General features: G+C 36.9%; 3 protein-coding genes across 4 annotated transcripts; 1 reads left to right on the top strand and 2 right to left on the bottom strand.

The window, feature by feature from the left end:
• Window positions 1-145: 145 nt before the first annotated feature.
• On the bottom strand, window positions 146-7,260 carry LOC103032875 (pyridoxal (pyridoxine, vitamin B6) phosphatase). The gene is made up of 2 exons (XM_007250331.4): window positions 6,461-7,260; window positions 146-4,633 (listed from the first exon to the last, which is right to left on the bottom strand). Exons 1-2 carry the CDS (start codon window positions 7,068-7,070, stop codon window positions 4,278-4,280), a joined length of 966 nt encoding a protein of 321 aa, XP_007250393.1. The 5' UTR covers window positions 7,071-7,260; the 3' UTR covers window positions 146-4,277.
• A 666-nt stretch (window positions 7,261-7,926) lies between these two features.
• setd9 (SET domain containing 9) lies at window positions 7,927-11,279 on the top strand. Of its 2 annotated transcripts, XM_007250254.4 has the most exons (6): window positions 7,931-8,145; window positions 8,595-8,929; window positions 9,286-9,409; window positions 9,853-9,968; window positions 10,687-10,792; window positions 10,894-11,279. In XM_007250254.4, exons 1-6 carry the CDS (start codon window positions 8,048-8,050, stop codon window positions 10,979-10,981), a joined length of 867 nt encoding a protein of 288 aa, XP_007250316.1. In that variant the 5' UTR covers window positions 7,931-8,047; the 3' UTR covers window positions 10,982-11,279. The 2 variants fall into 2 exon arrangements, with proteins under 2 accessions (XP_049324301.1, XP_007250316.1); XM_049468344.1 differs by lacking the exons at window positions 10,687-10,792; window positions 10,894-11,279 and adding an exon at window positions 10,070-10,653 and having other exon boundaries at window positions 7,927-8,145.
• A 649-nt stretch (window positions 11,280-11,928) lies between these two features.
• On the bottom strand, window positions 11,929-23,764 carry mier3a (mesoderm induction early response 1, family member 3 a). The gene is made up of 13 exons (XM_007250257.4): window positions 23,721-23,764; window positions 21,783-21,807; window positions 21,286-21,431; window positions 20,611-20,745; window positions 20,310-20,430; window positions 19,560-19,633; window positions 19,338-19,407; window positions 18,910-19,043; window positions 18,699-18,780; window positions 18,515-18,609; window positions 18,043-18,170; window positions 17,733-17,878; window positions 11,929-16,856 (listed from the first exon to the last, which is right to left on the bottom strand). The coding sequence occupies exons 1-13, from the start codon at window positions 23,727-23,729 to the stop codon at window positions 16,408-16,410; spliced, it is 1,614 nt and encodes a 537-aa protein (XP_007250319.2). The 5' UTR covers window positions 23,730-23,764; the 3' UTR covers window positions 11,929-16,407.
• Between the last annotated feature and the right edge of the window lie 1,994 nt (window positions 23,765-25,758).

The raw sequence follows: 25,758 nt of genomic DNA, 5'->3' as shown, positions 1-25,758 counted from the left end.
AGTGTGAATTTTTCTTTTGCTAAAACCTGTAAAAAAAAGTAGAACCCTGATGTGATAATTAGGGGTGGGTGATATGGCACCATATTTCAGGGTATAATATTGTATTGTAAAATATTCAAAAAGTAGTAGTAGTACATGCAACATGTATTATTTAATTTATTTTTATTTATTTGTCAGAGAGTTAAAATCACAGACATCAGGGTGAAGCGTATGGAGACTTCTCGAAGTGATGGAACAAAAGCACTTAAGATTCAAGGCAAATTTTAATTAAAAAGGCAAATTTACACCACTTACATGAAAACTTAACGCCAAACCAGTTCACAGTATGTTTACAGTTTTCACACACAGACGCTCAGCATATCCTTCATTACATACTTCATCAATCAAAGAAATAACCTGTACAGAATGCAGTGTCTGGCTTAAAACGATGAACAATGACTGAAATGTCACTCAAACTCCAGGCAGTCCAAACATAATCCACGTATTTCCTGTATTTACATTTAGCACAAAGTGTAATTTTATAATAGGGATGCACTGACTATTGGCAAAAAGCACTTTTAGAGTTGGTCCGAGTACGTAAAAACCAAAAAATATATACGGAACAAGTGAAATTATTTTAATGCCATATACATCATCAGCAGGAAGCCAACAAACGGCAGGTTTAAGTTCATTTTTAATCTTACATTTAAACTTGAACTATGAATTACGTAAAATAAAGCATTTAAAGATTAAATTTCACATCACTTATCACACTCTGTTTCAGTCCACCTTTTCATTAACTGACTCTTTTCCACTTAAAAAAAAAAAAGATACTGTAGGAGCTGTACAGGACTAGTATAGTAACGTTAGCGATAACGTTAATGTTAACTTACTTTGTTTAATAGAAGCCTGGCCGCCTTCCTCTGTGGAAATTTCAAGTTATGAACATGTAGATACTAGATACAACTAGATAAATTGGCACTGCTGAGGTAAATGTATGACTAAAGCTGCACTGCTGGTTGATTTCAGTAAGAAATTTTAATTTTGATGTATCCCTAATTGTTAGTACAGTTTAGCTCCTCTAACCGTTAAATCAGCTTTTGATCGGTGCAAAATCACAAATTCAGTGGATTCATTAATAGGAACCAACACACACACACACACACACACTGGCACATCTGTTGTTGAGGACTGTTCTGCTCAGTGAGAGACTATGAAATAGAGAGACTAATTATTTTGACTGCGTCCGAATCCAATTCGTCACTCTGATATCATTAAAAGAATGATCTGACAGCTCGTACTGAATTAAATTAAATCAGACAGTAAATCGCTAATTCAGTTTAGCACTGACGGTAACGTAACTCCAGACACACACATTAAATATGACAAAGAATAAAGAAAAAAATTATATTAATCATCGCCTTATTGTACAATTTATGAGTTAATTTGCAAAAAAACTGAAAAGTGCTATACTTTAATCTGTGTTTGCCAAATTCACACTTTATATGGACAATTTTTGCATATCCTGACATCACTAATACAGTAGCCAATCACGCAATTATCAATGCATCAATAACTCAGCCTCTATACTTTATTATTTATTAACCCAAAAGACCCCATGGTGTCATACGTGTGTCACAGATTCTTTAAAAGCTGTATAAAGTTCCTTACAGTGCTATGTCTGTCTGTCTGTCTGTCTGTCCTTCACTTCAACTCATAACGTCCCTAAATGCCACCTAACTAATAATATTGTTTGTCACAATTAATTCTGGGACCAGATATCATCCAAAAATAAAAAGGTAAGACAGGCGTATATATGTGGCAATGTGAAAACAACCTTAAATATATATATATATATATATATATATATTTTTTTTTTTTTTAAAGCATCCCAAAAGCCCTATCCGGATAGGATTAGTTTCTCAGGGGGTCCTGGGGTCTTTTTTATCTTTTATTTATTATTTATTGGCCTCTGTGATTTTATTCCCGTCTGGAACGATCATGTTCATATTTTTCTCAGACGTCCTCTGAGAAAATTACAGGCTGAATTATCTACTGTTTTTCTCTGAACTCTGTGGTCCTCCGCTAATTTTAGTCCCGTCTGGACACACATCTCTGAATTTCGTCTCCTTTTAATAAAATGTTTAATAAAATAGCTCTTTGTCCACTGCCGCGCACCGTAATTACACTTTGGGCGCTCATTTCCACGAAGATCCACATAGTAAACACAAAAGCGAGTGGAAATGGAGGAGCTACTGAACTCCGCGATGTCATGTGACAGAGAAAGCCTTACAAAAAACTCACTGATCCTCCTGTTTTTTCAATTGCAGTCCGGATGCAGGAGTTTTATCACTAGAAGAATAGAAAATATTTTTCACAGACATCCCCCTGAGAAACTAATCCCATCTGGATAGGGATTTTGTCTCATTCTGGTCTTTTAAAATTAGCAGAATTCTTCTAAACCGGCAAAAACATTACATATATAACTGCAGCTACCATTTCTATCCATTACATGCCATTACTGTACCCACACACAACTTCGACAGTGTAAATTATAGTGTGTAATACAGTGATAATACAGCATTTGTCCAGTCCAGTTAATAACACAGCTTGATTGTCAATCAAATTATGATCTGTTGGGACTTCATGAATATTCAATATTTAAATAGTCATGAAAGGATAATGAATAAAGCTTTATATTATTATATATCATTATTTACATCATCAAATCATCATCATCAGTGATGAGGATATAAAAAATTTGAGTAAAATCAGTAAACATAGGTCCATTATACTCTTAAAACTACTTTATATAATTACAGAATCTCCCAATTCTGAGATCATCGTTCATCTCTTATACATATGTAGACTGGCTTTATGTAAAGATGCTGCCTAGAACCACTTATTTCCCCAGAGTGCAATTAACCAATTAATAAATTAAATTATTAAATATGTACAAAAGAAAATAGAAATAAATTAACTAATAAATTAAATTAATTATCTAAGCTACTGGTTGTGAACTTCCCAGGGAGACTCTGTAGTCTCCTTTAGTCCTGCACTGCAATACATTCTGTAGTAAAATTACATTTCAGTAGTTTTATTATACAGCTAAATTAAATCAGTTCAAAAGAGCGTCTACACTTTCCCAAGCACTACGTTCCTGATAATTCACTTTATAACATTTCAATCTATACATGCCATTTCATTCACCCAAAAAAAAAGCTTCATCAATAACAGGAGAGCGGGTTTGCCAAGCTTTATAATAAAATTACAGCCTGGATAATTAATAATCTTCACTCTGTTTAGTTTAAAGAAATAGAAAAACATCAGAATGATTTATCATCTAATCACCAGATGCAGTCATAAAGTCAAAGCGTGTTTAATAGCTGATATTTTTTACTACAACAAGAGGAAGTCAAGATTAAAGGATGTAATATTGCCAATAAACACTGGACCAATCTTATTTCTGTAAAATACATGTTTAATAGTTCTGTTTTGGGGTGGGTTATATGGCCTTAAAATAATATGATATTTTAGGATATTCTTACATTGAAAAAAAAATACAAATTATATTCAAGAAAAACTACTGCAAGAAAATTAATATTACATATTATTTGGCAATATTGTTGCATACAATATTATGGGGCACACCCCTAATAAAGATATTTAAGCTAATATTTAAATTTAGCTAATATGATCAAAAAAGATGATTTTAACCACCACATTTACAGCATAATTTAGCTCTAGATGTGAGATAAGAAGAGATTGCTTCAAAAGACCAGATTTAAGACCATCACCAATGTTAACCTAATGTAATCTTCTCTTGTTGTGACCTAAAGAAGCCATCTTTAAAATATCATATCATAATACACGTCTTGGCTTGGATTGATTGCATCTGGAGTTATTGATAAACCGTGCTTATTAGATTTAACACCAAACTATTCCTTTAACTGGAGCGGTAAACATCCAAGGCCTTGTAGTTCACAGTACCAAATCACATGGTACATCAATGCACCGTACATCCGATGCATTGATGAAGATAATGGACTGCAAATTCATAGGTTAATATTAATAACTGAACTATGCTGACACACAGCTAGAACTGTACACCACGAGCAACAGTATTGGAATTAGGACTGGACATAACGATAATGACTGTCTCTCTCTGTCTGTCTGTTTGTTTGTTTGTTTATGTGCCAGGCTGAAGTCTCTCGTGCCCTCTTAAGGTGGACGGGGGTTCGTTACAGTATGACCAGAACACCTCAGACTTTTCTCGGACTGTTCCTGTACTACTCTTCCTACTCCTCCCCCTCCTCCTGCTGTGGTTGTTCCTCCTCCAAAGCCTCCAAGAAATCGCCGATGCTATCCACCACGTAATCCGGCACAAAGTCCTTCTTCTCCGGCGACTCGCTGTCTTTATACTCCTGCGCCTGCTCCAGGGTGGACACGCCCGTCAGGGTCAGCACCGTGGAAAGGCCGCAGTTGGCACCGAAGAGAATGTCCGTCTCCAGGCGGTCGCCCACCATCAGGGACTGCGCCGGGTCCAGGTCGAACTGGCTGGCGATGCACTCGAACATGAAGCGGCTGGGCTTGCCGATGACCATCGCCTTCCTGCTGCTGGCCGTCTCCAGAGCCGCCGTGAGACTCCCGGAACCTGCGGGCACCCAAATCAGAGAGTCAGACATCAAAACTTGGGGTTCTCACACACTGGTGAGAAGCGGCACACAGCGTACTCTTAACCGGAAACAACCGTGCACTTGAAGTTGACACAAAAGAGTTTCACACACACTTACACAGAATTTAAAGTATCCAATTGACCTGAAGTTTTTTTTTTTTTTTGACATTTGGAGGCTAACGTGCTAGCCACAAAGCTACTAACATGCTGTTGGGACAAAATATTAATATTGCGATAGATCATATTGATTTTGTTTGCGATACATTGTCGATACATGGCGTCAAATATGGATATTGTTATTGAAACATAGGTGCTCTGAACTCACCAAGACTCTGCCCCTAATTTAATTGACTAAAGCTACTGCTTCATTGCTCCATGTGGTGGCGCTACAATCAAATGAATAGGGCTAATAAATCTGCAGTGAAGAATATTGGTTGTTAAATTTTGTAAAATTGACATCAATAAATAATTGACATCATAATTCCTGATATTTGCTTATTTAGGAGTATTTTATCTTCTTCGGTAGAGAAGAGTATCGTAGAAAATTGTTTTGGGAAATATTGAGTATCGTAGAATCACAGTATTGTGATATCATCTTTATCGTGATCATATTGTAACATAAAATGCCTTGCTAATCCCACTCCTATTCTGAACCCACCTGCATGTCCTCACCTGCGTAAACCTGAGCGCTGACATTTATCGTAGCGCCCTTTGTAGCCGCAACATGTTCCTGAAAGGCTCGGACAAAAGAAAGCCAGCCATTTTACCAGCGTCCGCCAATACGGACCACTCAGCAATTCAAATGAGAGTGAATGGGCTACTGTAGATTATGCCAGTGCGTGCACTGCTGTGTGTGTGTGTGTGTGTGTGTGGGGCATGAAGGTAACACAAAGCAGAGGATGCTGAACAGCAGAACAAACACACTGAACACTGTAATACAGGAGACACGGGAGAGGTACAGTACTGTCAGATAATCAGCTGTTTGGTTCAGATTAATCTTTTAAACGTAACCCCACTGCAACCAGCCGACAGGTTAAAGTTCATTTTACTCTCAAATCACATAAATTAAACTAAATAAAGCATTCAGCATCAGTTATTACACTCAGTATCAGTTTAATACCTCTTTACACACTACATTTTCCAACTGAAAGATACAAGCTGTACAGAGCTAGGATAGTAATGCTAGCTGAGCTAACATAGCCTTAGCATTTGACTGTTTATCAAAGAATTGAATGTCTTTTTTGTGTAATTTCCAGTTTAGCTGGTTACATGTGTCTTGGGTAGCACTGTCAAAGTAAATGTTTGATTAAAATAGGATTACTGAGGTAAATTTGTAGTATTGCTTGTAGTAATAAAAGCTTTGTTTGTAGTTGTACAGTTCCTACTTTTCAAATATGTATATTCAGAGAGAGAGAATAAAAAATAAAATTGTTAATTTTTTTATCAGGGCATACAGTCTTTTTTTTCCTCTTTTATACAATTTTGAGCATCCCGAATGTGAGCTACGGTTTATTAAATGATGAATGTACGACGTTAAAAAACAACGTTGCCATATTAACGTTGATTTACTTTTCAAAATAAACACCAAATCCAATGTTGATTCAACCATAAAATCGACGTTGATTTAACCATAACATGAACGTTGTTCTAACCTTATCAACGTTGATTCAACGTAGATTTACTTCTCAAAATCAACACCAAAACCAACATTGATTCAACCATAACATCAACATTGATTCAACCATAAATCAATCATAACACCAACGTTGATTAAACGTTAAAATGCCAGCTGGTCAGTTTACCCACCCGGTGTGATCCTGCCTCCCCGGAGAGGGTGCCACGGGTCCGGGTCCGTGGCCAGGAACAGGACCTCGGAGTCCCGCAGGTAGCAGCAGGCCTTCGCCAACTTTATGAAGTTAAATTTCTCATCGAACCCGACCAGCACGGCCCGAACCTCCGGGTCCAGCGGGAAGTCGTAGATGCTGAAGTCGGGCCCGTCCGCCTCGTCCTCCGACACCACGTCCAGGCCCGCGTCCCGCAGCTCCTGCAGCACGCCGTGGCCGCCGATAGCGAACACTTTGCCGCGGAGCTGCGCCACGTCGCGCAGGTAGGCCGCGGAGCAGTACGCCGAGCTGAAGATCTCCTCCTCCGCCACGCCGGAGAACCCGAGCCGCGAGAACTTGTGAGCGTAGTTGCACCGCGGCCGCGTGCAGTTGTTGGTGACGAAGAACACGCGCTTCCCGCGCTGCTTCAGCAGCCGCACCGCCTCCGGGGCGCCCGCCACCGCCGCCTCGCCGTTCCAGATCACCCCGTCACAGTCGAACAGCACGTCGCGCTTAGAGGCGAGCAGCTCCCGGAGCTCAGGGCCCCGCACTCTGCGGCAGCCGCCACCGCCACCTCCGCCGCCACCGGCCATCCTGATCGACGCGAGAGGCAGCGAGCTCGCGCGCGGGCCTATGATGGCGGTTACGTGGATGTGGAGGGGAAAAACCGGTCCGGTTAATTAATTCAGAACCAGAATCAGAGCACTGAACCGGAGCCGAACCGAGCCGCGTCCCGATCCGCACACAGCACCGCCACCCGTCCGCCGGATTCCCTGCAGCCTATTGGTGGAGAGGACGTGACCCCCGTGGCCAATCACAGAGCGGCTGAGTGGCCCCTAACTGTTATCGATTACTGAGGTTTTGCAGTCCGAGTGTCACTAACAGCAAAACACTGATAAATGAGCACTGCATTTTATACCATACTGATAATATACTGAGAATATTATAATAAGACTTATACTGACAATATTATACTGAGAATTATTATACTAAGAATTATTATCAATTAATAATAATATTAATTCTTATCAGTTTCTCTGATTTTGCTGTATATGTTTGAGTAAAATGAACATTTAGTAAACATTCGTCAATGAACTATTCTACAATGAACTTCCAGATCTTATACGAAAAACAATTATAATTATAATTATTATTATAGTTATGTAAGAAGTATAAGGGTAAATCTAAAGCTACATTAGTTTTAGCTTAGTTTTGATGTTTTTATTATTAATCTACAATTAACAAGGTATAAAATATTCCAGATTTATTATTATTATTATTATTATTATTATTATTATTATTATTATTATTATTATTATTCCTTATTATTATTATTATTATTATTATTATTATTATTATTATTATTATTATTATTATTATTATTATTATTATTATTATTATAAGGTTAGAGTAAATCTATGTTAAATATATAGAGCTCTGTAATTCTCCTGTCCGGTAGGGGGCGATATCGAGTGTAGAGGAGAGCAGAACTCGGTCTGTAAACTACAGACTGGAAACATGTCCTCCTCACTAGTTTATAGATGATTGGGGGAGATTTGTATTATTTATTATGAGAAGAAATGTAATAAAACTGTTGGAGGAGAGATGGAAATCTTACAGACACAGATTCGTCCCCTGGATGCTTTTAAATCTCCGGAAGAATGAGAGGTAATGTTTTATTCTCTGCTCTTCAGCAGATCTCTGTGACTTACTGTGATTTAAACCTGCTGTATAGGGAATAAAATTTACAATCAGTGTTTGTAAATGTTACTTCTGTTATAGTTCTTAAATAAATTATTACTTTTAATACGTTTTTAAATTGTCTTGCATTTCAAACCTGTGTTACACACAGAACAAACTGACAGATTTATTTTGTACTGTTTGGGCCTGTATGTTGAATATTAGTTAGTTTAGTTTATTTCTGATTTCCAGCTTCTAAATACAGAGAAACTGGTGTAGTTATTATTTCTCATTTGTTCAGTAACAGTGAAAAGTGTGGACACAGAATAATGTTTACAGAATAATTCCTTATTTACTTATTTATTTATTTATTTTTGAAATATTGTAATTTGTTAATAATATTTCCCAGCCCTATCTGATTGTCCGTTTTCTCTCAGAACTCTTCGCCAAGTTGCAGATCGCACCAAAGACAAGCCTATAGAAGATGGCGAGGTGTTCAGGACCCTCACACGCCTCTTCACTGCACTGCTGAGAAACGACTGGAGGAACCAGACTGAGCAGCTCCGCCTCCTTCCAGCTGTATCTCAGGATAAATACCTCAGTACACAGAATAACCGGACCGGGACTGAGAGAGCAGACCCCTGCACCGTGATGCTGCACACAGTGGGCTTCTGTATAGAGAGGAGACCCAGCTCGCTCCCGTCGGCCGGGACGGGGGTCTTCGTTACAGGAGGGCGGGTGCCTAAAGGTGTAACTGTGGCCATGTATCCAGGTAGCTCACACCAGATTTATATGTATTTATTTATTTATTTATATACATACATTATACGTCACCCTTCTTTACGTAGTTACGTCACACGTACAGCCTATAAAAGAGGATCCGGCATAGTTTTACTGAACGTGAGCGGCTGGTGGAGCAATGGGGACTTCAGAAGGGGAAACTCAGAGCTCAGTAGCTCATTCAGTCATGAAGGAATGAAGAAATTAAATTTTCATTTCAAAGAAATGAAGGAGTGAAGTTTCTGGCTAAGCTCTCTCTCTCTCTAAACTGTATTATTGCATTTTGTTGGTGTGTATGGGACGAATCCTGCTGCTGAGGTTTAAGGATAAGTTTTTGTGCTTTCACAGGAACCGTCTACCAGGCAGGCGAGCCGATTCTCATCCAGTCTATTAAAAACCCATTCGTATTCCGATGCATTGATGTTATTTTGATAGACGGCAATGATAAAGGAGTCTCCAAGCTGGTGTTTCGGTGAGTATCACCAGTTAAATTAACAGTTTACTTGATAAACTGATCAAATGTTTGGAGGAGTAAAGGTGAGACGTTTGACCCCAAGACCACTGTACCAACTGTGAAGCATGGTGGAGGGAGCATCATGTTCTGGGGTTGTATTGCTGCCAGTGAAACTGGTAAAGGGCTTAAAGTAAATGGAGTAATGAAGGAAGGGGCTTAATGATTAAAACCAGAATATGTTTAATATTTTAGATTCTTATAAGTATCAAATTTCTCTTTGAGGACAGATCAGGGGATTAATGTTGAGGAATAACACTTTTTTACTGTTTAATGCGTAATTCTATATGTGTCCCTAATATTTGTTATGTCTTTAATATTAAACTACAGTGTAAAAAAAATTAAATATAAAAATAAAGAAACTTTGGTCTAGTAATGTATGTACGTTTTATTCTGTAACACAGGTCGTGCAGTGGGCGGGAAAGGTTTGGTCCATTCAGATTGAGTGACAGCTCATGGCTAACGGCTCACCCAGAGAACCCGCTAGCTGTGGGGCAATATGTCAATAACTGCTCCAATGGTGAGTATCTTTACGGAACATTCAGTATCCATTTGTGTAAAAATACAGGGGTTGGACAATGAAACTGAAACACCTGTCATCATTTTATTGTGGGATTTTAGGTTTCATGGCTAAATTGGAGCAGCCTGGTGGCCAATCTTCATTAATTGCACATTGCACCAGTAAGAGCAGAGTGTGAAGATTCAGTTAGCAGGGTAAGAGCACAGTTCTGCTCTAAATACTGCAATGCTCACAACATTATGGGAGACACACCAGAGTTCAAAAGAGGACAAATTGTTGGTGCACGTCTTGCTGGAGCATCTGTGACCAAGACAGCAAGTCTTTGTGATGCGTCAAGAGCCACGGTATCCAGGGTAATGTCAGCATACCACCAAGAAGGACCAACCACATCCAACAGGATTAACTGTGGACGCTGTAAGAGGAAGCTGTCTGAAAGGGATGTTCGGGTGCTAACCCGGATTGTATCCAAAAAACATAAAACCACGGCTGATCAAATCACACAGAATTCAATGTGCACCTCAACTCTCCTGTTTCCACCAGAACTTTCCATCAATACAGACAATAAATTATTGTGCTCTAAAACCAGGTGTTTCAGTTTCATTGTAGTATGAATTAATATTTTTGAATATTTTGAATAATCAGTGAAATTCCTTTTTAATTTATATGAAAGGATCTTTTTTTGGTCTGATATCCTGTTATTCTCTAAATTAATCCCCAGTAAAAGCTGCTAATGTCTGCTACCAGGAGTTTGATGTTCCTGATGAATTTCCACTGGAGCTTCGCCAGTATCTTCCCAACGTTAATTACAGTCCAGATACACAAAGGCAAGAGATTAAATCTAAGGCTTTAATTTATATAAAAATATTTATGATTATTCTTCACTAATCTTCCTCCTCTGCTGTGTGTGTGTGTGTGTGTGTTTCAGGCCGCTGCGCTGCGTGGTCCTCGTGTCTCTGAGAGAAATCCATCAGGGTGAAGAACTGTTCTCTAACTATTACACCATCGTTCACTAGACTGATCAGGATACAGAGAAACATTCGTATAAATGTTTTGCTGAAGGTTCCAGTGGATTAAAAGCACTTTATCCAGCCTTTATTTCTCCTGTGGAGTTCAGTCTGCTGCCTGTGTTCTGGTTTAGGGTCAGAGGGAAGAGGTCACATAAGCTCAATATGTATATGCCTTATTAATACATTTTAATTTCAATTTTTGTTCAATTCTGTCTAAAATGTAAATAAATCTGTCCCTGAAACAGCATTAAAGGATTTTGGTGCATCAGATCTAAGTCACATATGAACATGACTTATCAATATTTATTAATATTCCTAAAAAAAATAAATCTAAAGGTCACATTAAAGCAAAGTTAAGAAAATTTGGACAACTCAAATCAGTAATGTGAATGTAGCCTGTTTAAACGAATCTGTGTTTTAAAAATGATTCCAGATATGTGATAAATTTGTATTCTTGGTGGGTAAATACATACAAGGCAAAAAGCAGCCTTATTTTGGGGATTTAATAATTTATGATTTTACTATTTTAAAATTATATGTAAAAGTCAACATAAAATGAAAATAAAATGTATTTTTATGCTATACAGATCTCAAGCATTGATTTATTCACACTGCCAGTAAATAAAAACGAAGTTGTCAAGTTTTTCAGAAATGAGTCATTCCTAATAAAATCACTTTAAATATGACTTGTTTACATAATAACAGTAATTATTAGTTAAAGCACTTTTTTTTTCTAAACACATAAAATTTCTTATAACTTGGAAGTTTTTGTTCACATGAGAATGCTAATTTGTAAATCAAATAATTATTTGACTAATGAATGTATGTAATGCATGTTTTTTTAATATAAATACATAAACTGAGATGTGTGAAATTTAAGGAAATGAGCTGTTTTATGTGTTTGGATGAATAAAGTCAGGAGAAAATGAGGACAGAAATAAGAAAGTCAGACATAATATTTCCAGAACTTTATTCCTGGATCTGTTTGCCAGTTATTTAAGTATAACATAAAATACAAAATAAAAATAAAAAAAAACAGAAACAGTGTCTATGTACAAACATTATGAATGATAAAATTTTCCTTTTTGAATAGTAATTACTGCTTTTGATTGTCTATTTTTACACTAGAATTTCTTTACACCAAAATAAGTGTTGAAGAAAATTATTTATTCTGACTGTAATGCTTTTTGTTTTCTTCTTTTATCCCCCAGCACAAAAAAAGTGAACGAATGTAAAAAAAAAATTACTTAAGCATTCTTCCGAAAAACTTTTTTTTTTCTTGTTTTCAAATTTACATTTTTAAAAACGTTTTCGCCTGTGGAAGCAAATGACCATCACTACATTTACAACAATTTTAAGCTAGTACTTTTCATACAAACTTTGGACATGAATAAGTTACTTCACCAACACAATTTTCTAAAGCTCTGCTCGATCCTTGGAGGGACAGGAGAAATGAATTGCACAAAATTACACGACTCAAAATCTGAGAATATTGTTTCTTTTTCTTAAGTGTATTTAAATAAAATGGTATCAGTACACATCCTTCAAGTATGTAATGAAAAACAAAAAAACGAACAGAAACAGAATGGAGAATTTCTGGCCTCAGGAACAGGAAACGGTTTTACGCAGCGCGAGAGCGAAACGTCCTCAGGTCACTTTCTCTAACCAGCCTTCTATAAATTCTCGGAATAAGAAAAGAAAAAGAAGGAAAACGGGAATAAAAGACCTTTTTTCTCGGGCTACAAAAACAGAACGAGAGATGTTTCCGTTATTTTGTCACTCCCAAAGAGGCCGTTGTCTTTGTGTTTCTTTTTCAGGTAGATTTTAAACATGCAACTTATTTTTTTTTGTATTTTTCTTTTTTTTTTTTATTCTGAATAAGCAACAAGTGTTAAGGCAACACTGCAGAGAGGGTCATGCCTTAACCAGCAAACATTCGTTCCCTCAGACGACGCGCTCAGTTCAGTTTCGTAAACCCCGTAATAAAACGTAATATTATTAATAATAATAATAATAATACTGTACATTCAACTACTTCACTGCTTCCTCTGTGAAGATGGGAGCACCAGGATGCTCAGCTGGAGCTGCGTCGCCGCAGAAACTCCCAAAAAGCCCTGGGCCAGCAGCGGAGGACAGCTTAGCTTAGCCTAGCTTAGCGCGCCATGTACTGAACATCGAACACACTACACCCACTTGCAGTTTTTTCTTTAAAGTGAATAAATAAATAAATAACTCTTCTTCTTCTTCTTAAGCGAATCTCTCGTAAAGCAAAAACTAAAAACAAGAAACAAAAAAACAAAATATATATATGTATGTATGTATATATATTTATATAATCAGCTAAACAATAAAGCAAGTAAAGGCATTTCTGTGGAATACTTAAGTTACAGACTCAAAAGCACAGATTTTAAAGTTTTCAAGTTCAAGTCTGTTTGCCAAGGAAGAGAGAAAGTGGGAAGGTTATGTTGGTGTCTGTACATATTTACAAATTATTGCCATATGAGAGAGAGAGAGTACGTAAAGAGTTCACGAAGGAAAGCCATACTGAGGTAAATATACTTGATCATGTCGGTAACGGGAACAGGGGTGTGGAAGAGAGGGGGGTGGGGGTGGGGGGAAAAATCACAAATAGCATTTATCCAATCCCATAAAACTCTCGCATAGACAGGTCTCTTCTCACAGATTTGCGTAAAAGCCCTTTTACAGCAAGTCGTTTAATAAACTTTTCTCACCAAGTACGAAACTGACATTTTAACCATAGTCATACAGCTCTGGAAAAAAAATAAGAGCACTTAAAAATGATGAGTTTCTTTGATTTTACCAAATTGAAAACCTCTGGAATATAAACAAGAGGAAGATGGATGATCACAAACCATCAAACCACCAAACTGAACTGCTTGAATTTTTACACCAGGAGTAAAGCAGCATGAAGTTATCCAAAAGCAGTGTGTAAGACTGGTGGAGGAGAACATGATGCCAAGATGATTAAAAGCCATCAGGGTTATTCCACCAAATATTAAGTTACTGAACTGTTAATACTTTTTTGTTATTTCAGCCATTTCTGTAAATAAATGCTCTAAATGACAATATTTTTATCTGGAATTTGGGAGAAATGTTGTCTGTAGTTTATAGAATAAAACAACAATGTTCATTTTACTCAAACATAAACCTATAAATAGCAAAATCAGAGAAACTGATTCAGAAATTGAAGTGCTTTCTTAATTTTTTCAAGAACTGTATACGAGAACTGTGGCATTTAGAACTTCATTTACAGAACACAAAGATTTTTAATGTCCAGAAATATATTACTTGGTGTAAAAGGGCTTTAACTCATATGTGCGATCGGTCAGCATCAATAACCACGTTCAGGTTGAAATCACTGTAATAAATGCATAGATAGAATAGAATTTAATTCGACATCACCGTAAACACATACGCGAGTACGAGTGCGTATGTTCTCCTTTGAGGATCTCTCTTAAACTGTCTTTCAGAACTACAAACTAGCAGAGACCCTCCGAACAACATCTTAAAACAAAACCTGGCAGTGAAAAGAACAGGAAGGTGGTTTGGGGGCCACAGAAAGAGGTCAGTTGGTCAGTCAGTCAATGGGAATATAGCTCTAAACACGTAGAACTGGCATTATAATGCGTTAATCGTTTAGAGGAGATAATCGTTTCTTTCCTTATGAGGGGAAAAAAAATTAAATAAAATGATAGCCACATGCAAACGATTATAGCTCAACTCAAAATAGTAACTTCAAGGGTCGAAACGTATTTTACTGAAGACGCAAACGCAAAAACGCCAATGCTCTGCAAATATACGGACCTGCTGTAAAAATTCAGCATACGTTATAATGTAGTTGGTATAATGTCGGTGGTTCAAACACTCCGTACTCAAGGGGGCGATAGAGGACTGTTGCAATAGTGCCCCCTTGTGGCAAAGCTCTTGCACTGCACTTAAGTAAAATGTGTTTCTCTCATAAAGAACAAAACAAAGGAACAGAACAACTGGTCTCAGAACACACTGCAACAAAGCCAGTAAAACATCACAAATATTCTTCTCCTTTCCAAAAAAGGAGGATCTTAAGAGTACAGCTAAGGTTTGTTTGCTCCGTAGTGACCAATGTGCAGTCCAACGGTCTTTTTATAGCAATAAATACCCCCCAACAAAACGATATACCACCAGTTTTTCAGTGACTACAAAGAGACTTGCAAAAGGGAGCATAGAAAGAGCACAAATAAATAACAAGATACAAAAAATTCAATGTCTATCACACACTTCGTCGCAGGGTTTTCCTTCCATCTGAAGGGGAAATATCTAGAGGGGTTGAGGAGGGAAATTAATGATGCTGATCATTTATTTATCTTTATCTTTGTTGCAGCTTCAGTAAAGCTTAAATGACCATGTATTTATGTAGACCACTGATTTTTGTCAGTTTGTAGTCTGTAAAATGTTGCGTATGCCCATATTTAGGTCTAAATGTAAGGTTTTTTTTTTTTTTTTTTTTAGAAAATCACCTCTATCTTTATTTGGTAAATGAATATGTTTAGGATAATTTGCTTCACCATCTTTTTTCTTAAGCTTACGTTTAGCATTTATGTTTATTCTGAATATTTTGACTCTTAAAAGACCTTATAATTAAGAGATCTAGAGATTATTTAGATGAAAAATGTTTATAGAATAAAATGTATAGTATTCTAAACATTTTTTTTTTTACCACAGAACGCGAAAATTTAATTAACCCCAGGGCGCCAGGTATGGGCATACTTGTATATTTTCTTAAATGTTATTTTTATATAAACTTAATTTTAAATATTTTCTTGACTCTTGAGGTGTCTAATGCATTTACTGCATTAAAAATTAGAACCACATACAGAACAATGTATGTGGAAGAGTGATGGATGCCCTGGTGTTAACCAGTCTTGCACCTTTAGGAAACAAAACACCTCAATTCACCATTAAGTTTTTCACATAAAAGCTTCATATTTGAGCCAGAGAGTGGGTACAGGTCACCGCTGCAGGTGCCGTCGGTGCACCACGGGCAGGACATCCCATCATTGGTAAAAAGCAGGGAAATGGATGGGGGACGACAGACTAGCTTCTGCGACTCTTGTGGGAACTATCGATGTGAAGTGAAAGTCCTCCACGAGTTCAGCTTCCACAGTATTCGGACAGGATACACGACACGTTCCAAAATATTCCGGACTAAATGGCTGTATTATTAACTCTTGAGAACTCAAGATTAAGGTCTGTACAATAAGACATCACTGATGTCAGAGTAAAAAAAGGAATCTGTACATATTTACACACACATGTACATAATTAATAAACAAAAAAACGGCCCAAAAACAAAAGTTTGAAAGTTGAATTTCCAGTGAGCGGCTATGTACACGGGTGTAATTGCAAAAGGTCACGTGGGGGGCGGAGGGAGGTCACTCGGACTGCAGCGCCGTGTGCTGATGTAGTGTGTGGCTGCCCATGTAGCTGCCGGCCTCTCCCGCAGAAAGGCCGCCGAAGTCAGTGACGGAAACGGCCATTTTGGCGCTGGTGATGTGGTGCGTGCGGCCCTCGAAGTCGACGCCCATGCTGCGGCTGTCCACCGCCACCTCGTTCAGGAAGGGCTCCGACAGGCCCATCTTCAGCCTCTTGACCGGCGGCCTCTCGCAGTCCTCGCTGCACACGTTCAGCTGCCCCAGGTCCGAGTGATAGAAGCCAGAGTCCAGCAGGTTCAGGCAGTCTCCTTCTCCGTTCCCGGAGAAGCCGAGGGGCTCGTCGTGGCCCAGGGGTCCGCGGTGAAGGCCGTCCAGCGAGGAGAAGTTGTAGGAATCCAGGCAGCTCACGTCTCCCGAGTTGCACACTGACGCCACGCTGCTGGTTAGTGCTGTAGAAAGGGAAGGAACAAGGGATGAATGATATATTTACAGACATTTAAAGCAACAGTCAGTATTATTTAGTTTCTAAACTGAAAGCAGAAGCATTTCTGAGTGGAGAAGAATATGGGTAAAATATTGTGTTTAATAGTACCAGTGTGCTGGACCCACCAACCCTGCTAAGCCTAAAAACTGGGTCGCTTTCGCAGAAGTTCTTCTGGCCACGTCACACGTCTTTACATACATACAAAAAGAGGATCCGGCTCAGTTTTACTGAACTCGAGCGCCTGGTGGAGCAATGGAGACTTCAGAAGAGGAAACTCATAGTAAAAACAAAGAAACGAAGAAGTGAAGTTTCTGACTAAGCGCAGTCTCTCTCTCTCTCTGACTGAACAGAACCTGGCATATAACCCTATGAGAGTTTCTACTTGGGCATTGATGTGTCTGCATCCCTCTGCAGTTACCCTGCTTTAAATACAGGCAGGCAACAAGCCGCTTGTGTCGCCCCAAGTCTGTCTCCTGTGTGTGTGTGTGTGTGTGTGTAGGCTAATCTAACAAGCTACCTATCCAGTGCTTTATATCACACTTCATTTTCCTTCAAATTATCCCTGTATTTGTGCAAATATGCATCATATAACAACCAGAAAGTGCAGAATCAGTAGTAAAGAATCTTGTCACATACCTGGGGATATAAACAGGACATAAAAATAAGTACGGCCAAATATAGAACCCCTACACTACATCTACTGCTTATCAATTGAGGTTACTATGCTTCAGTAAACCCCCCAAAAGAACTGAAATGCAGCCACACTTCTTTAAACTATCCTCAAATGAGGAACATATACAGCTTTTATTAATAAAGTGAAGGTGGAGAGCAGAAGACTCACCGGAGAGGTCACTGGCGGTGATGGAGTTGAGGATGTTGAGCTGCTGGTCGGCTGAGGGCTCTATCCTGCCGCTGCTGCTGGAGCAAACAGAGACGGAGCCGTCCACCAGACCTTCTGCTTCATCCACCAGCCGGTCCATCAGGTCCCTACAGAGCCAGACCACAAGATCAGATACAATCAAATAAACATCAAAACACAGCACTCCAGAAATGTCTAAATTCATCAAGTTTACTTCAGTTTTTTTTATTTATTTATTTAAAAACACTACTGGGAAACTTTCTGCCTTTAAAATAAATATATAAATACTCACGTTACTCCAGGGTAGCTGCTGTACTTCTTTTTCCCAAACCGATTTTGTTGGACAAAGAAGTCGAACCGTTCTGACTTTTTCCACATGTAGTAAAACGCGACGCATTCTGCCACAGTTCTTGTGTGCACCTTGAAGAAAAACAAGTAAGAATTAGTAAATAAGCATTTAGCTGCACAAACACTCCCATTATTATACAAAGCAAGACTACAAAGATCCCAGAGGTGTTCACATGCACTCAATAATACAGAACATCAGGTTTCAACACTAATCAGACCAATGCATCTGTATGAACATCAGATCTGTCAATGATTTGTACTAAAGTATATATAACATGCACTTGCAGAATCATACAATGGGAAAAATCCAGGTTACATGAGGCAAACAATGGAGAGATTTTCAGAGTAAGAGTATACATGTGCTCTGATTACTGAGCTAAAACACACTTTCAGAGTTAATAAAACTTTAGTCTTACTTTGTGCTTCTGTATGAGGTGAAAGTTCTTCTCGTATAAAAGAAGAGCATGTTCAAAATTCCGGCATTCTTCTTCAGACCACGGGAGCATCTCGCCTAACAGGAAAACAGAAGTCAGTTCCATTTTTACAACCAACAAATACACAATGCACCCCTCTTAATATACGATATAACTGTTATCATACCTTTTGAGGATTTTTCATTGTTGCGAAATCGTTCGAGAGCTTCATGGACATTGTAGTTGCATTTAACGAGCTCATACAGAACCTACAGGAAACAGATATACAGATACAGTTATAGATTTTGCTTTCACTAAATAAACTGAATAGGAACACTAAAAATTTAGAAAAAAAGCACAATTTGTTCATGCATGTATATTCAAATACATAATTTTACCTGTTCATTGTCTTTAACAAGACCTTCTCCGTGTCCATCAGCTCCTGACTGAGTCGCCTCTTGCAAGAAAACCTTCACTTTCCACTCTGGTAAAACGTCCGGCTGCCACAGTAACTGATCTTCATCCTCATACACTAAATAACAATGAAATCATGTTATAAACATGTTATAACCATGTTAAAAAACCAAGACAAAGGTTTTCTTTGCAGTACTGGTTACGACCATGGCTCTATTATCCAATCAAAATACAGATTAAGGTGCCCCAAAACAAAGGCTACGTTCACATTACCAGGTTTAAGTGACTAAAATCAGATTTTTTTTTTTAAGGCTGTGTGAACGCGGAAATCCGATATTTTTTAAATCAGATCTGAGCCACTTCACATGTGGTCCTAAAGACTTTTACAATGACGATAAAGGAAGAAACTTACCCTTCTCATGTTCATCATAGCAGGTGAGGGAGGGAATTTCAGCCTGATACTGAGATCCAACCATGATCTCCTGTTAAAACAAACCAAAACACTTTTAAATAAAACAACCTTTACTTTAAGAAGACATGTCATCCCTCTCTACAAGCTGACTGGTTCTTACAAACACCGGAAACTTCTAAAAATCTTAAAATAAAATAAGTTTATGAACATATCGGGTCTCACCTTCCGAGAGTCCTCAGCGTTTAAACCGTCCTCCTCACCCTCAGACTCTTTATCTCCATCATAAATAGTGTTAGCTGAATAAACACAAGCAGTTTAATGTGATTAGGTTATTTTATATATTATATACATTTATTTTACAGAAACTTAACATTCATCTGACTAATTTTATGCCTTAATTGTTTAATACAAAAAAACATAAAAAATTAAAATATTACCAAAATTCCTTTGAACACAGTTTTTACTCATTTTTCCTACTTATTTCACCATTTCCCCATTACAAAGAGTGACTCATTCTCTCATTCTACACTAGTGCTGGACGATATGGCCAACATTTATATCACTAAAGCCACTGCCCTTGGTGTACATGATCAAGTGCTGATAAAGCTGGGTAATCTGGTAAAAATATTCTATAAACATATTTATGTACATTTGTTATTGTGTTTTAAAACTGATAATAGCAAATCCTTCTAATATTTGAAAATGGTGATATGGTCTAATGCGTTTATTTGTAATGTTTGTCCACATATATAACAGTAATTATATAGACATAACATTAGTAGTATTTCTCAAAATTCATTCATTTGAATGTCTTTAAAAGGGTATAACTGCTTTGTTATGCTATTATATCATCATGTCAGAGGCATTTAAATGGTCTCAAAATGACAATATCAATCAATCATTGCAAAAAAAAAATATTTACCGCCCTATACTATTCCCTTTGCACCTCATAATATAATGAGCAGGACTTACAGCGCAGAGTTCTGGGGAAGAAATCTGTGGTTTCGTGCGAGGTCACTGATGGTGTGAGGTCGTCAGCGGAGGACTGAGTTTCCTCATCATCTCCAGACAGCAAATCTTTAGCTATCTCCTCCTGTTTAATGGAAAACATTCATTGGAAAGTAATTAATAATTTAACTGAGCAAAAAACGGGACAACACAGATCCATTTAGACAACACAAAATATAAATCAAACACAATTATAAGACATTATTTTAAGAATTTATTAGTGCTAATTAGTGATAATAGTAATAGTAAAATTACAGTTACATACTTTGTCTAGAGTCATATCGGGCAAGTCATCCGTCAGTTCCACTGAAGAGCTGTCCACACTCGAGCCTCCAACCGTGCTGACTGACGGCTCATACCTATACAAGGCCAACAGCTCGTCCAATGGCATGTTCCCCTCCTGTTTAAAATCAATTCATCATAGTATTTAATATTTTTATTTCCACAAGTTACACGGCCAATTACCCAACCCACTCATTAAGACTCCCCCCATCACTAGTGATGCCCTAAACACCAGGAGGGTGAAGACTAGCACAGGCCCCCTCTGACACGTGAAGTCAGACTCCGCCTCTTTTGAACTGCTGCTGATGCTGTAGCATCTAATGCTAACGCCCGGAGGAAAGCACAGCAGCGACTCGGTTCTGATACATCAGCTCACAGACGCAGCTTTGTGCTGATCCACATCACCCTAGGAGCGATGAGGGGAAAGAGCACAATCTACTGTACCCACCCAGAAAGAGAGAGAGAGAGAGAGCAATGCCAACTTTGAACCAGCGATGAATAGTTTGTTGTACTTCGTCACATGTATTCAGGTAATATTTTTTAAATAATAAACATCTGAATTATTTATTATACATCACCATCTAAACTAACTGAACTGGGTTATGGTGAAATAATTCATGCCCTGTTAAGTCTGTCATATTTAGAAATTTAGAATTACCTTTTCCAGATCTGCGATCTCCGAACTCCCGTTCGACTCTCCTTCCCTCATCTCCTCTTCCTCCAGAGTATGCTCATCATCATAATCGTGAACCAACATGTCTGCTGTTGGATCAAAGTCGTGATCTTCTGATGACAAAGAGCCAACTGAAAAAAATAAGGGGGAAAATGTGACTTAATAAACAATAACATCTGCTTTGCAAATATTGAGAATAGTGTTTAACATTTTTTTCATTTTTGTATAGAAAATGTGTCCCAAAATGAAATGAATTCAAATAAAAATAAAATGAAAAAGGCATATTTTCAATTATATACCCAGATATACCAATTCATAAGTTATAACTTGAGGTGAGTACAGAAAATAATTAGTGTATTACATTGTCACTGTCCAATGAAAAATACATACATCTCCAAACGATGGGTTCAAACGATGGAGAAAACTAAAAACACCTCTGAATATTAAATAATATATAATGAAATTTGGGGAGAGACATTTACCTGGGCTTGTACTTCCCAAGGAAGCCTGAAAAAACAGAAAGAAAATTAAAAATGACAGTTAATAAAAGTCAAAACAAGTCAAAATCATCTATGGATACATGATCCTGAACATTTTACTAGTAAGAATTAGAGTGGAGAAAGCTGGAAGTATAATTTTTACTAGTGTAAAAACAATTACAGATAGATATGTACTGGAATTTGTACTAGGAAGCAAAAATTTAACTATAGTTACGTAAGATAGAGTGAAACTTGATGCAAGTCAAATCAAGGGTACCAATCATACGAAAAGTCATATTTACATGAATGAGTCAGAATAGCTTTATAAATCTATGAATCTGATATTACAGATTTTCTACAAGTAAAAACTAACCAAAGACAGTTATCTACATTAAAAAGATCCTGAATTTGAGTTTTTATCTGTACAATTATGAGTTAGGACATCTATCACTGGTGGAATTTTAGACTAAATAGCTTTCACAGTATCAAAAGCAGCCTTATTTCTGACTTTAATGATTATATATTTTTATATTATAATGATCATTTTGTAGATATCAAACTTTTATTATATTATAAGTATAAACTTAGAGATACCTCGAAGCAACTTTGAACTAGTGAGAATTTATTAATCAGAATCATCTACACATATATAATCCTGAACTTTTTACTAATTAGAATTCTAGTTGACATTTCTGGAATTATAATTTATACTAGTATAAAAACAATTGTACAGAGTAGTTACAGATGTAAGAGTATTTAGCAATAGTTGGCAAGCAAAAAATGAAATTATAAATAAGTCATATGATGAGTCATATTAGTAAACTAGTACAAAATCTAGTTATAGACAGTATACAGACAGATAGAGAGTATAAACTATAGTTATAGCTACATATCAATAATAGTATTAGCAGTCAAAATTCAAATTGCAGATATCTAATTTTATATTATATAATCTAAAACTGTACAATACTAGTTCAGACATCATTAGAGATACTTTAACTTTGAACTAGCCAGCATCATCTATGAATACATGGTCTTGAACTTTTTACTAGTAGGTATTACAGTGGAGAAACCTAGAATTACAATTTATACTACACTAAAAAAAATATTTTAGATAGATAAATAGATACATAACTAACTGGAGTTTGTATTAGTTCGCTAGCAAAAATGTAATTAACCTATATATATAATACAGTCAAATCAATGGTAACCAGTCATATGATTAGTCATAATAACATGAAGAATGTGTCATTCTAGTACTGACAAGTCAGAATAGCTTTATAAATCTATAAATCTGATATTATTACAGGTAAAATATCATCTCTGGTATCTGACATTAGAATTTCTACAAGTAAAAACTAACCTAACCCAGTTAGTTACATTTCAGAGATGCTGAATTAAGAGTTTTACCCAGTAAAACTCGAATTCATGAGTTATTATTTTTTTCCCTGGTTGGATTTTAGAATAAAGGTCTTCTACAGTATCGATATATAGTGAAAAACGCCACAAAACGACATTATTTCGGTTTAAACCGCGCTCAGAAAAGGCAAAAACACAGCACAACATTAAATACAAAACACAGAAAAGTGAGGTTTGGTATTATGACAGCATTAAATACGATTAAACACGATAAAACACGATTTATATAGATAAAATCCCGCAGAAAAGTGAGTAAAAAGAGGAATATGAGCGGGTTTAGTACAGCGGCGCTGCGTTTAGCCGCTTAGCCAGCCGGCCTAAACCCCGCCGCTACGAAACCCCATCCGCCTTTAATCGTCTATTTTAGCGTTAAACGCCGCCCTTTCCCACATTAAACCCTCATTTGTCGAACATAACACGATCATTTCGATAACACGCCACAAAAATGTCGACTCGAAGCCCGAAAAGACGAGAAATTAGCGTTAAAGCTGCGTCGCCTATTCCGTCTTTTTTCAATCTTACCTCCGCCATATTGGTACCTCTCTGATACTAAACGGGCTTTACGCTGGAACCCGGATCGAAGCGCCGGACCAATCAGGAGCGAGCATTCTCGCACTCGACGCTGATTGGCTGTAGCTATTGACTCAGTAAAGTATAACGGCGCTTATAACACAGAGCTAATATTATTAAATTTAAATAATAATAATAAAAAAACAAGCTAAATTATAAAAAATATTATTTAACTCTTAAATCTTATATAAAGTTTGTTTAATGGGATATTTAGTTAATTTAAGTATCATACTTAAGCTGCTGTGTTAAAGTAACACATTTAAGACAAGCTCTTGAAAAAAAAATAAGAGACCACGTAAAAATGACGAGTTTCTTTGATTTTACCAAAATAAAAACCTTCGATCACAAGCCATCAAACCAAGCTGACTTGCTTTAATTTTTGCGCCAGGAGTAAAGGCATAAAGTTATATAAAAGCAGTGTGTAAGACTTGTGGAGGAGAACATGATGCCAAGATGCATGAAAACTGTGATTAAAAAAACAGGGTTATTCCACTAAATATTGATTTATGTTTTCCCAAATAAGTGAAAAGACTGAATAGTTTATACCAAAGAGTATTGTGCTTTGTTCATTTGTCTGCTGGCATGTTAGAATGTTTAGTGATCCATAAATTCTTTCAGATTTATAATGACTTAAATAATGCAAAAATACATGTAGGCAATTTAATTTATCCATGTAAAAAGTGGTAAATAATTGAAAACCTGCAGGAAAAAAAGGGCTCTACATTTGTTGGTCAATATTTGGCCAAATATTTCATTTTTTCATCTCTAATTATACCAGTGGTATAAACTCATTTAAAACGTCAAAAATAGCATTTATCATTTCTGATAATTATTTCTGATATAATACATTGTCCATACATAGTTATCAGGCCTACTAAATGGCTAGTACTGATGAAATTTGTATCTATTGCCTGAGAATAGCACTGTACTGAAGACACAGCCTTTTCTTTATTCATTTCCTGTCAAATCTGTATAACCTATAAGATATTTATTTACACTGCAGATTCCAAGGAAACATAATTAACTAGAATTATTCATTATTCTGTACAATAAAATAATCCACTTAATATTCAGTATTGAGACTTCTGTTAATAAGACCTGATGAAGGATCTCTGAAGACAGCAGGTGGCGCTATAGACCAGAACTACACCAAAAACCAAGGTAAGCTCACACAGATGTGTCATTGCCTCAGGTACAGGTGAACAAGTAATAGAAATAATTTTATAAATTCATTTTTACTTTTCAAAGACTCACTTTTCATGAATGCTGCTGTTGCATTTAATGTTTGATTATAACCCCCTGTTAAAATGACCTGTTTTAAATCAATTCTTGCCCTAAATTACCACAGTTTTTATATTGTTTTAATGGAACATATACTCTCAGTCCTTTAGTGTTTTAAGTAAGTTGTACCGATTTGACCTGCATGTCCAGGGATAATCTGATTCTTGTTTGGTGACAATATTCTTGTTTACTTCTCTTATATATTATTTATTTATTATTTATTCTTATACATTTAATTGTTTATACGCCTGTATTGTACAGCGCATTGGTTTGCCCTTGTGGTTATTTTAGATGTGCTCTAAAAATAAATGTGACTTGACTCGATTTTGTAATGCGTGCAGCATGTGGTTTTGCATTGTCTTGTTGAAACATGCCTTTTAATGTACTTTTCTGTTTGCATTAATGTTGCATCATCTCAGAATTGCCTACGATAGATAGATAAATATAGATATATTTGCAAGTTCATATTCATATTCAAGTTTTAAGAGATTAGAAATCAATATTTGGTGGAATAACCCTGGTTTTTAATCACAGTTTTTTTCATGCATCTTGGCATCATGTTCTCCTCCACCAGTCTTACACACTGCTTTTGGATAACTTTATGCTACTCACTCCTGGTGCAAAAGTTCAAGCAGTTCAGTTTGGTTTGATGGCTTGTGATAATCCATCTTCCTCTTGATTACATTCTGGAGGTTTTTAATTTGGTAAA

Source organism: Astyanax mexicanus, chromosome 20 (assembly GCF_023375975.1).
Source record: "Astyanax mexicanus isolate ESR-SI-001 chromosome 20, AstMex3_surface, whole genome shotgun sequence".
Lineage (NCBI taxonomy): Eukaryota > Metazoa > Chordata > Actinopteri > Characiformes > Acestrorhamphidae > Astyanax > Astyanax mexicanus.
This window is presented reverse-complemented; position numbering and strand designations above follow the sequence as displayed.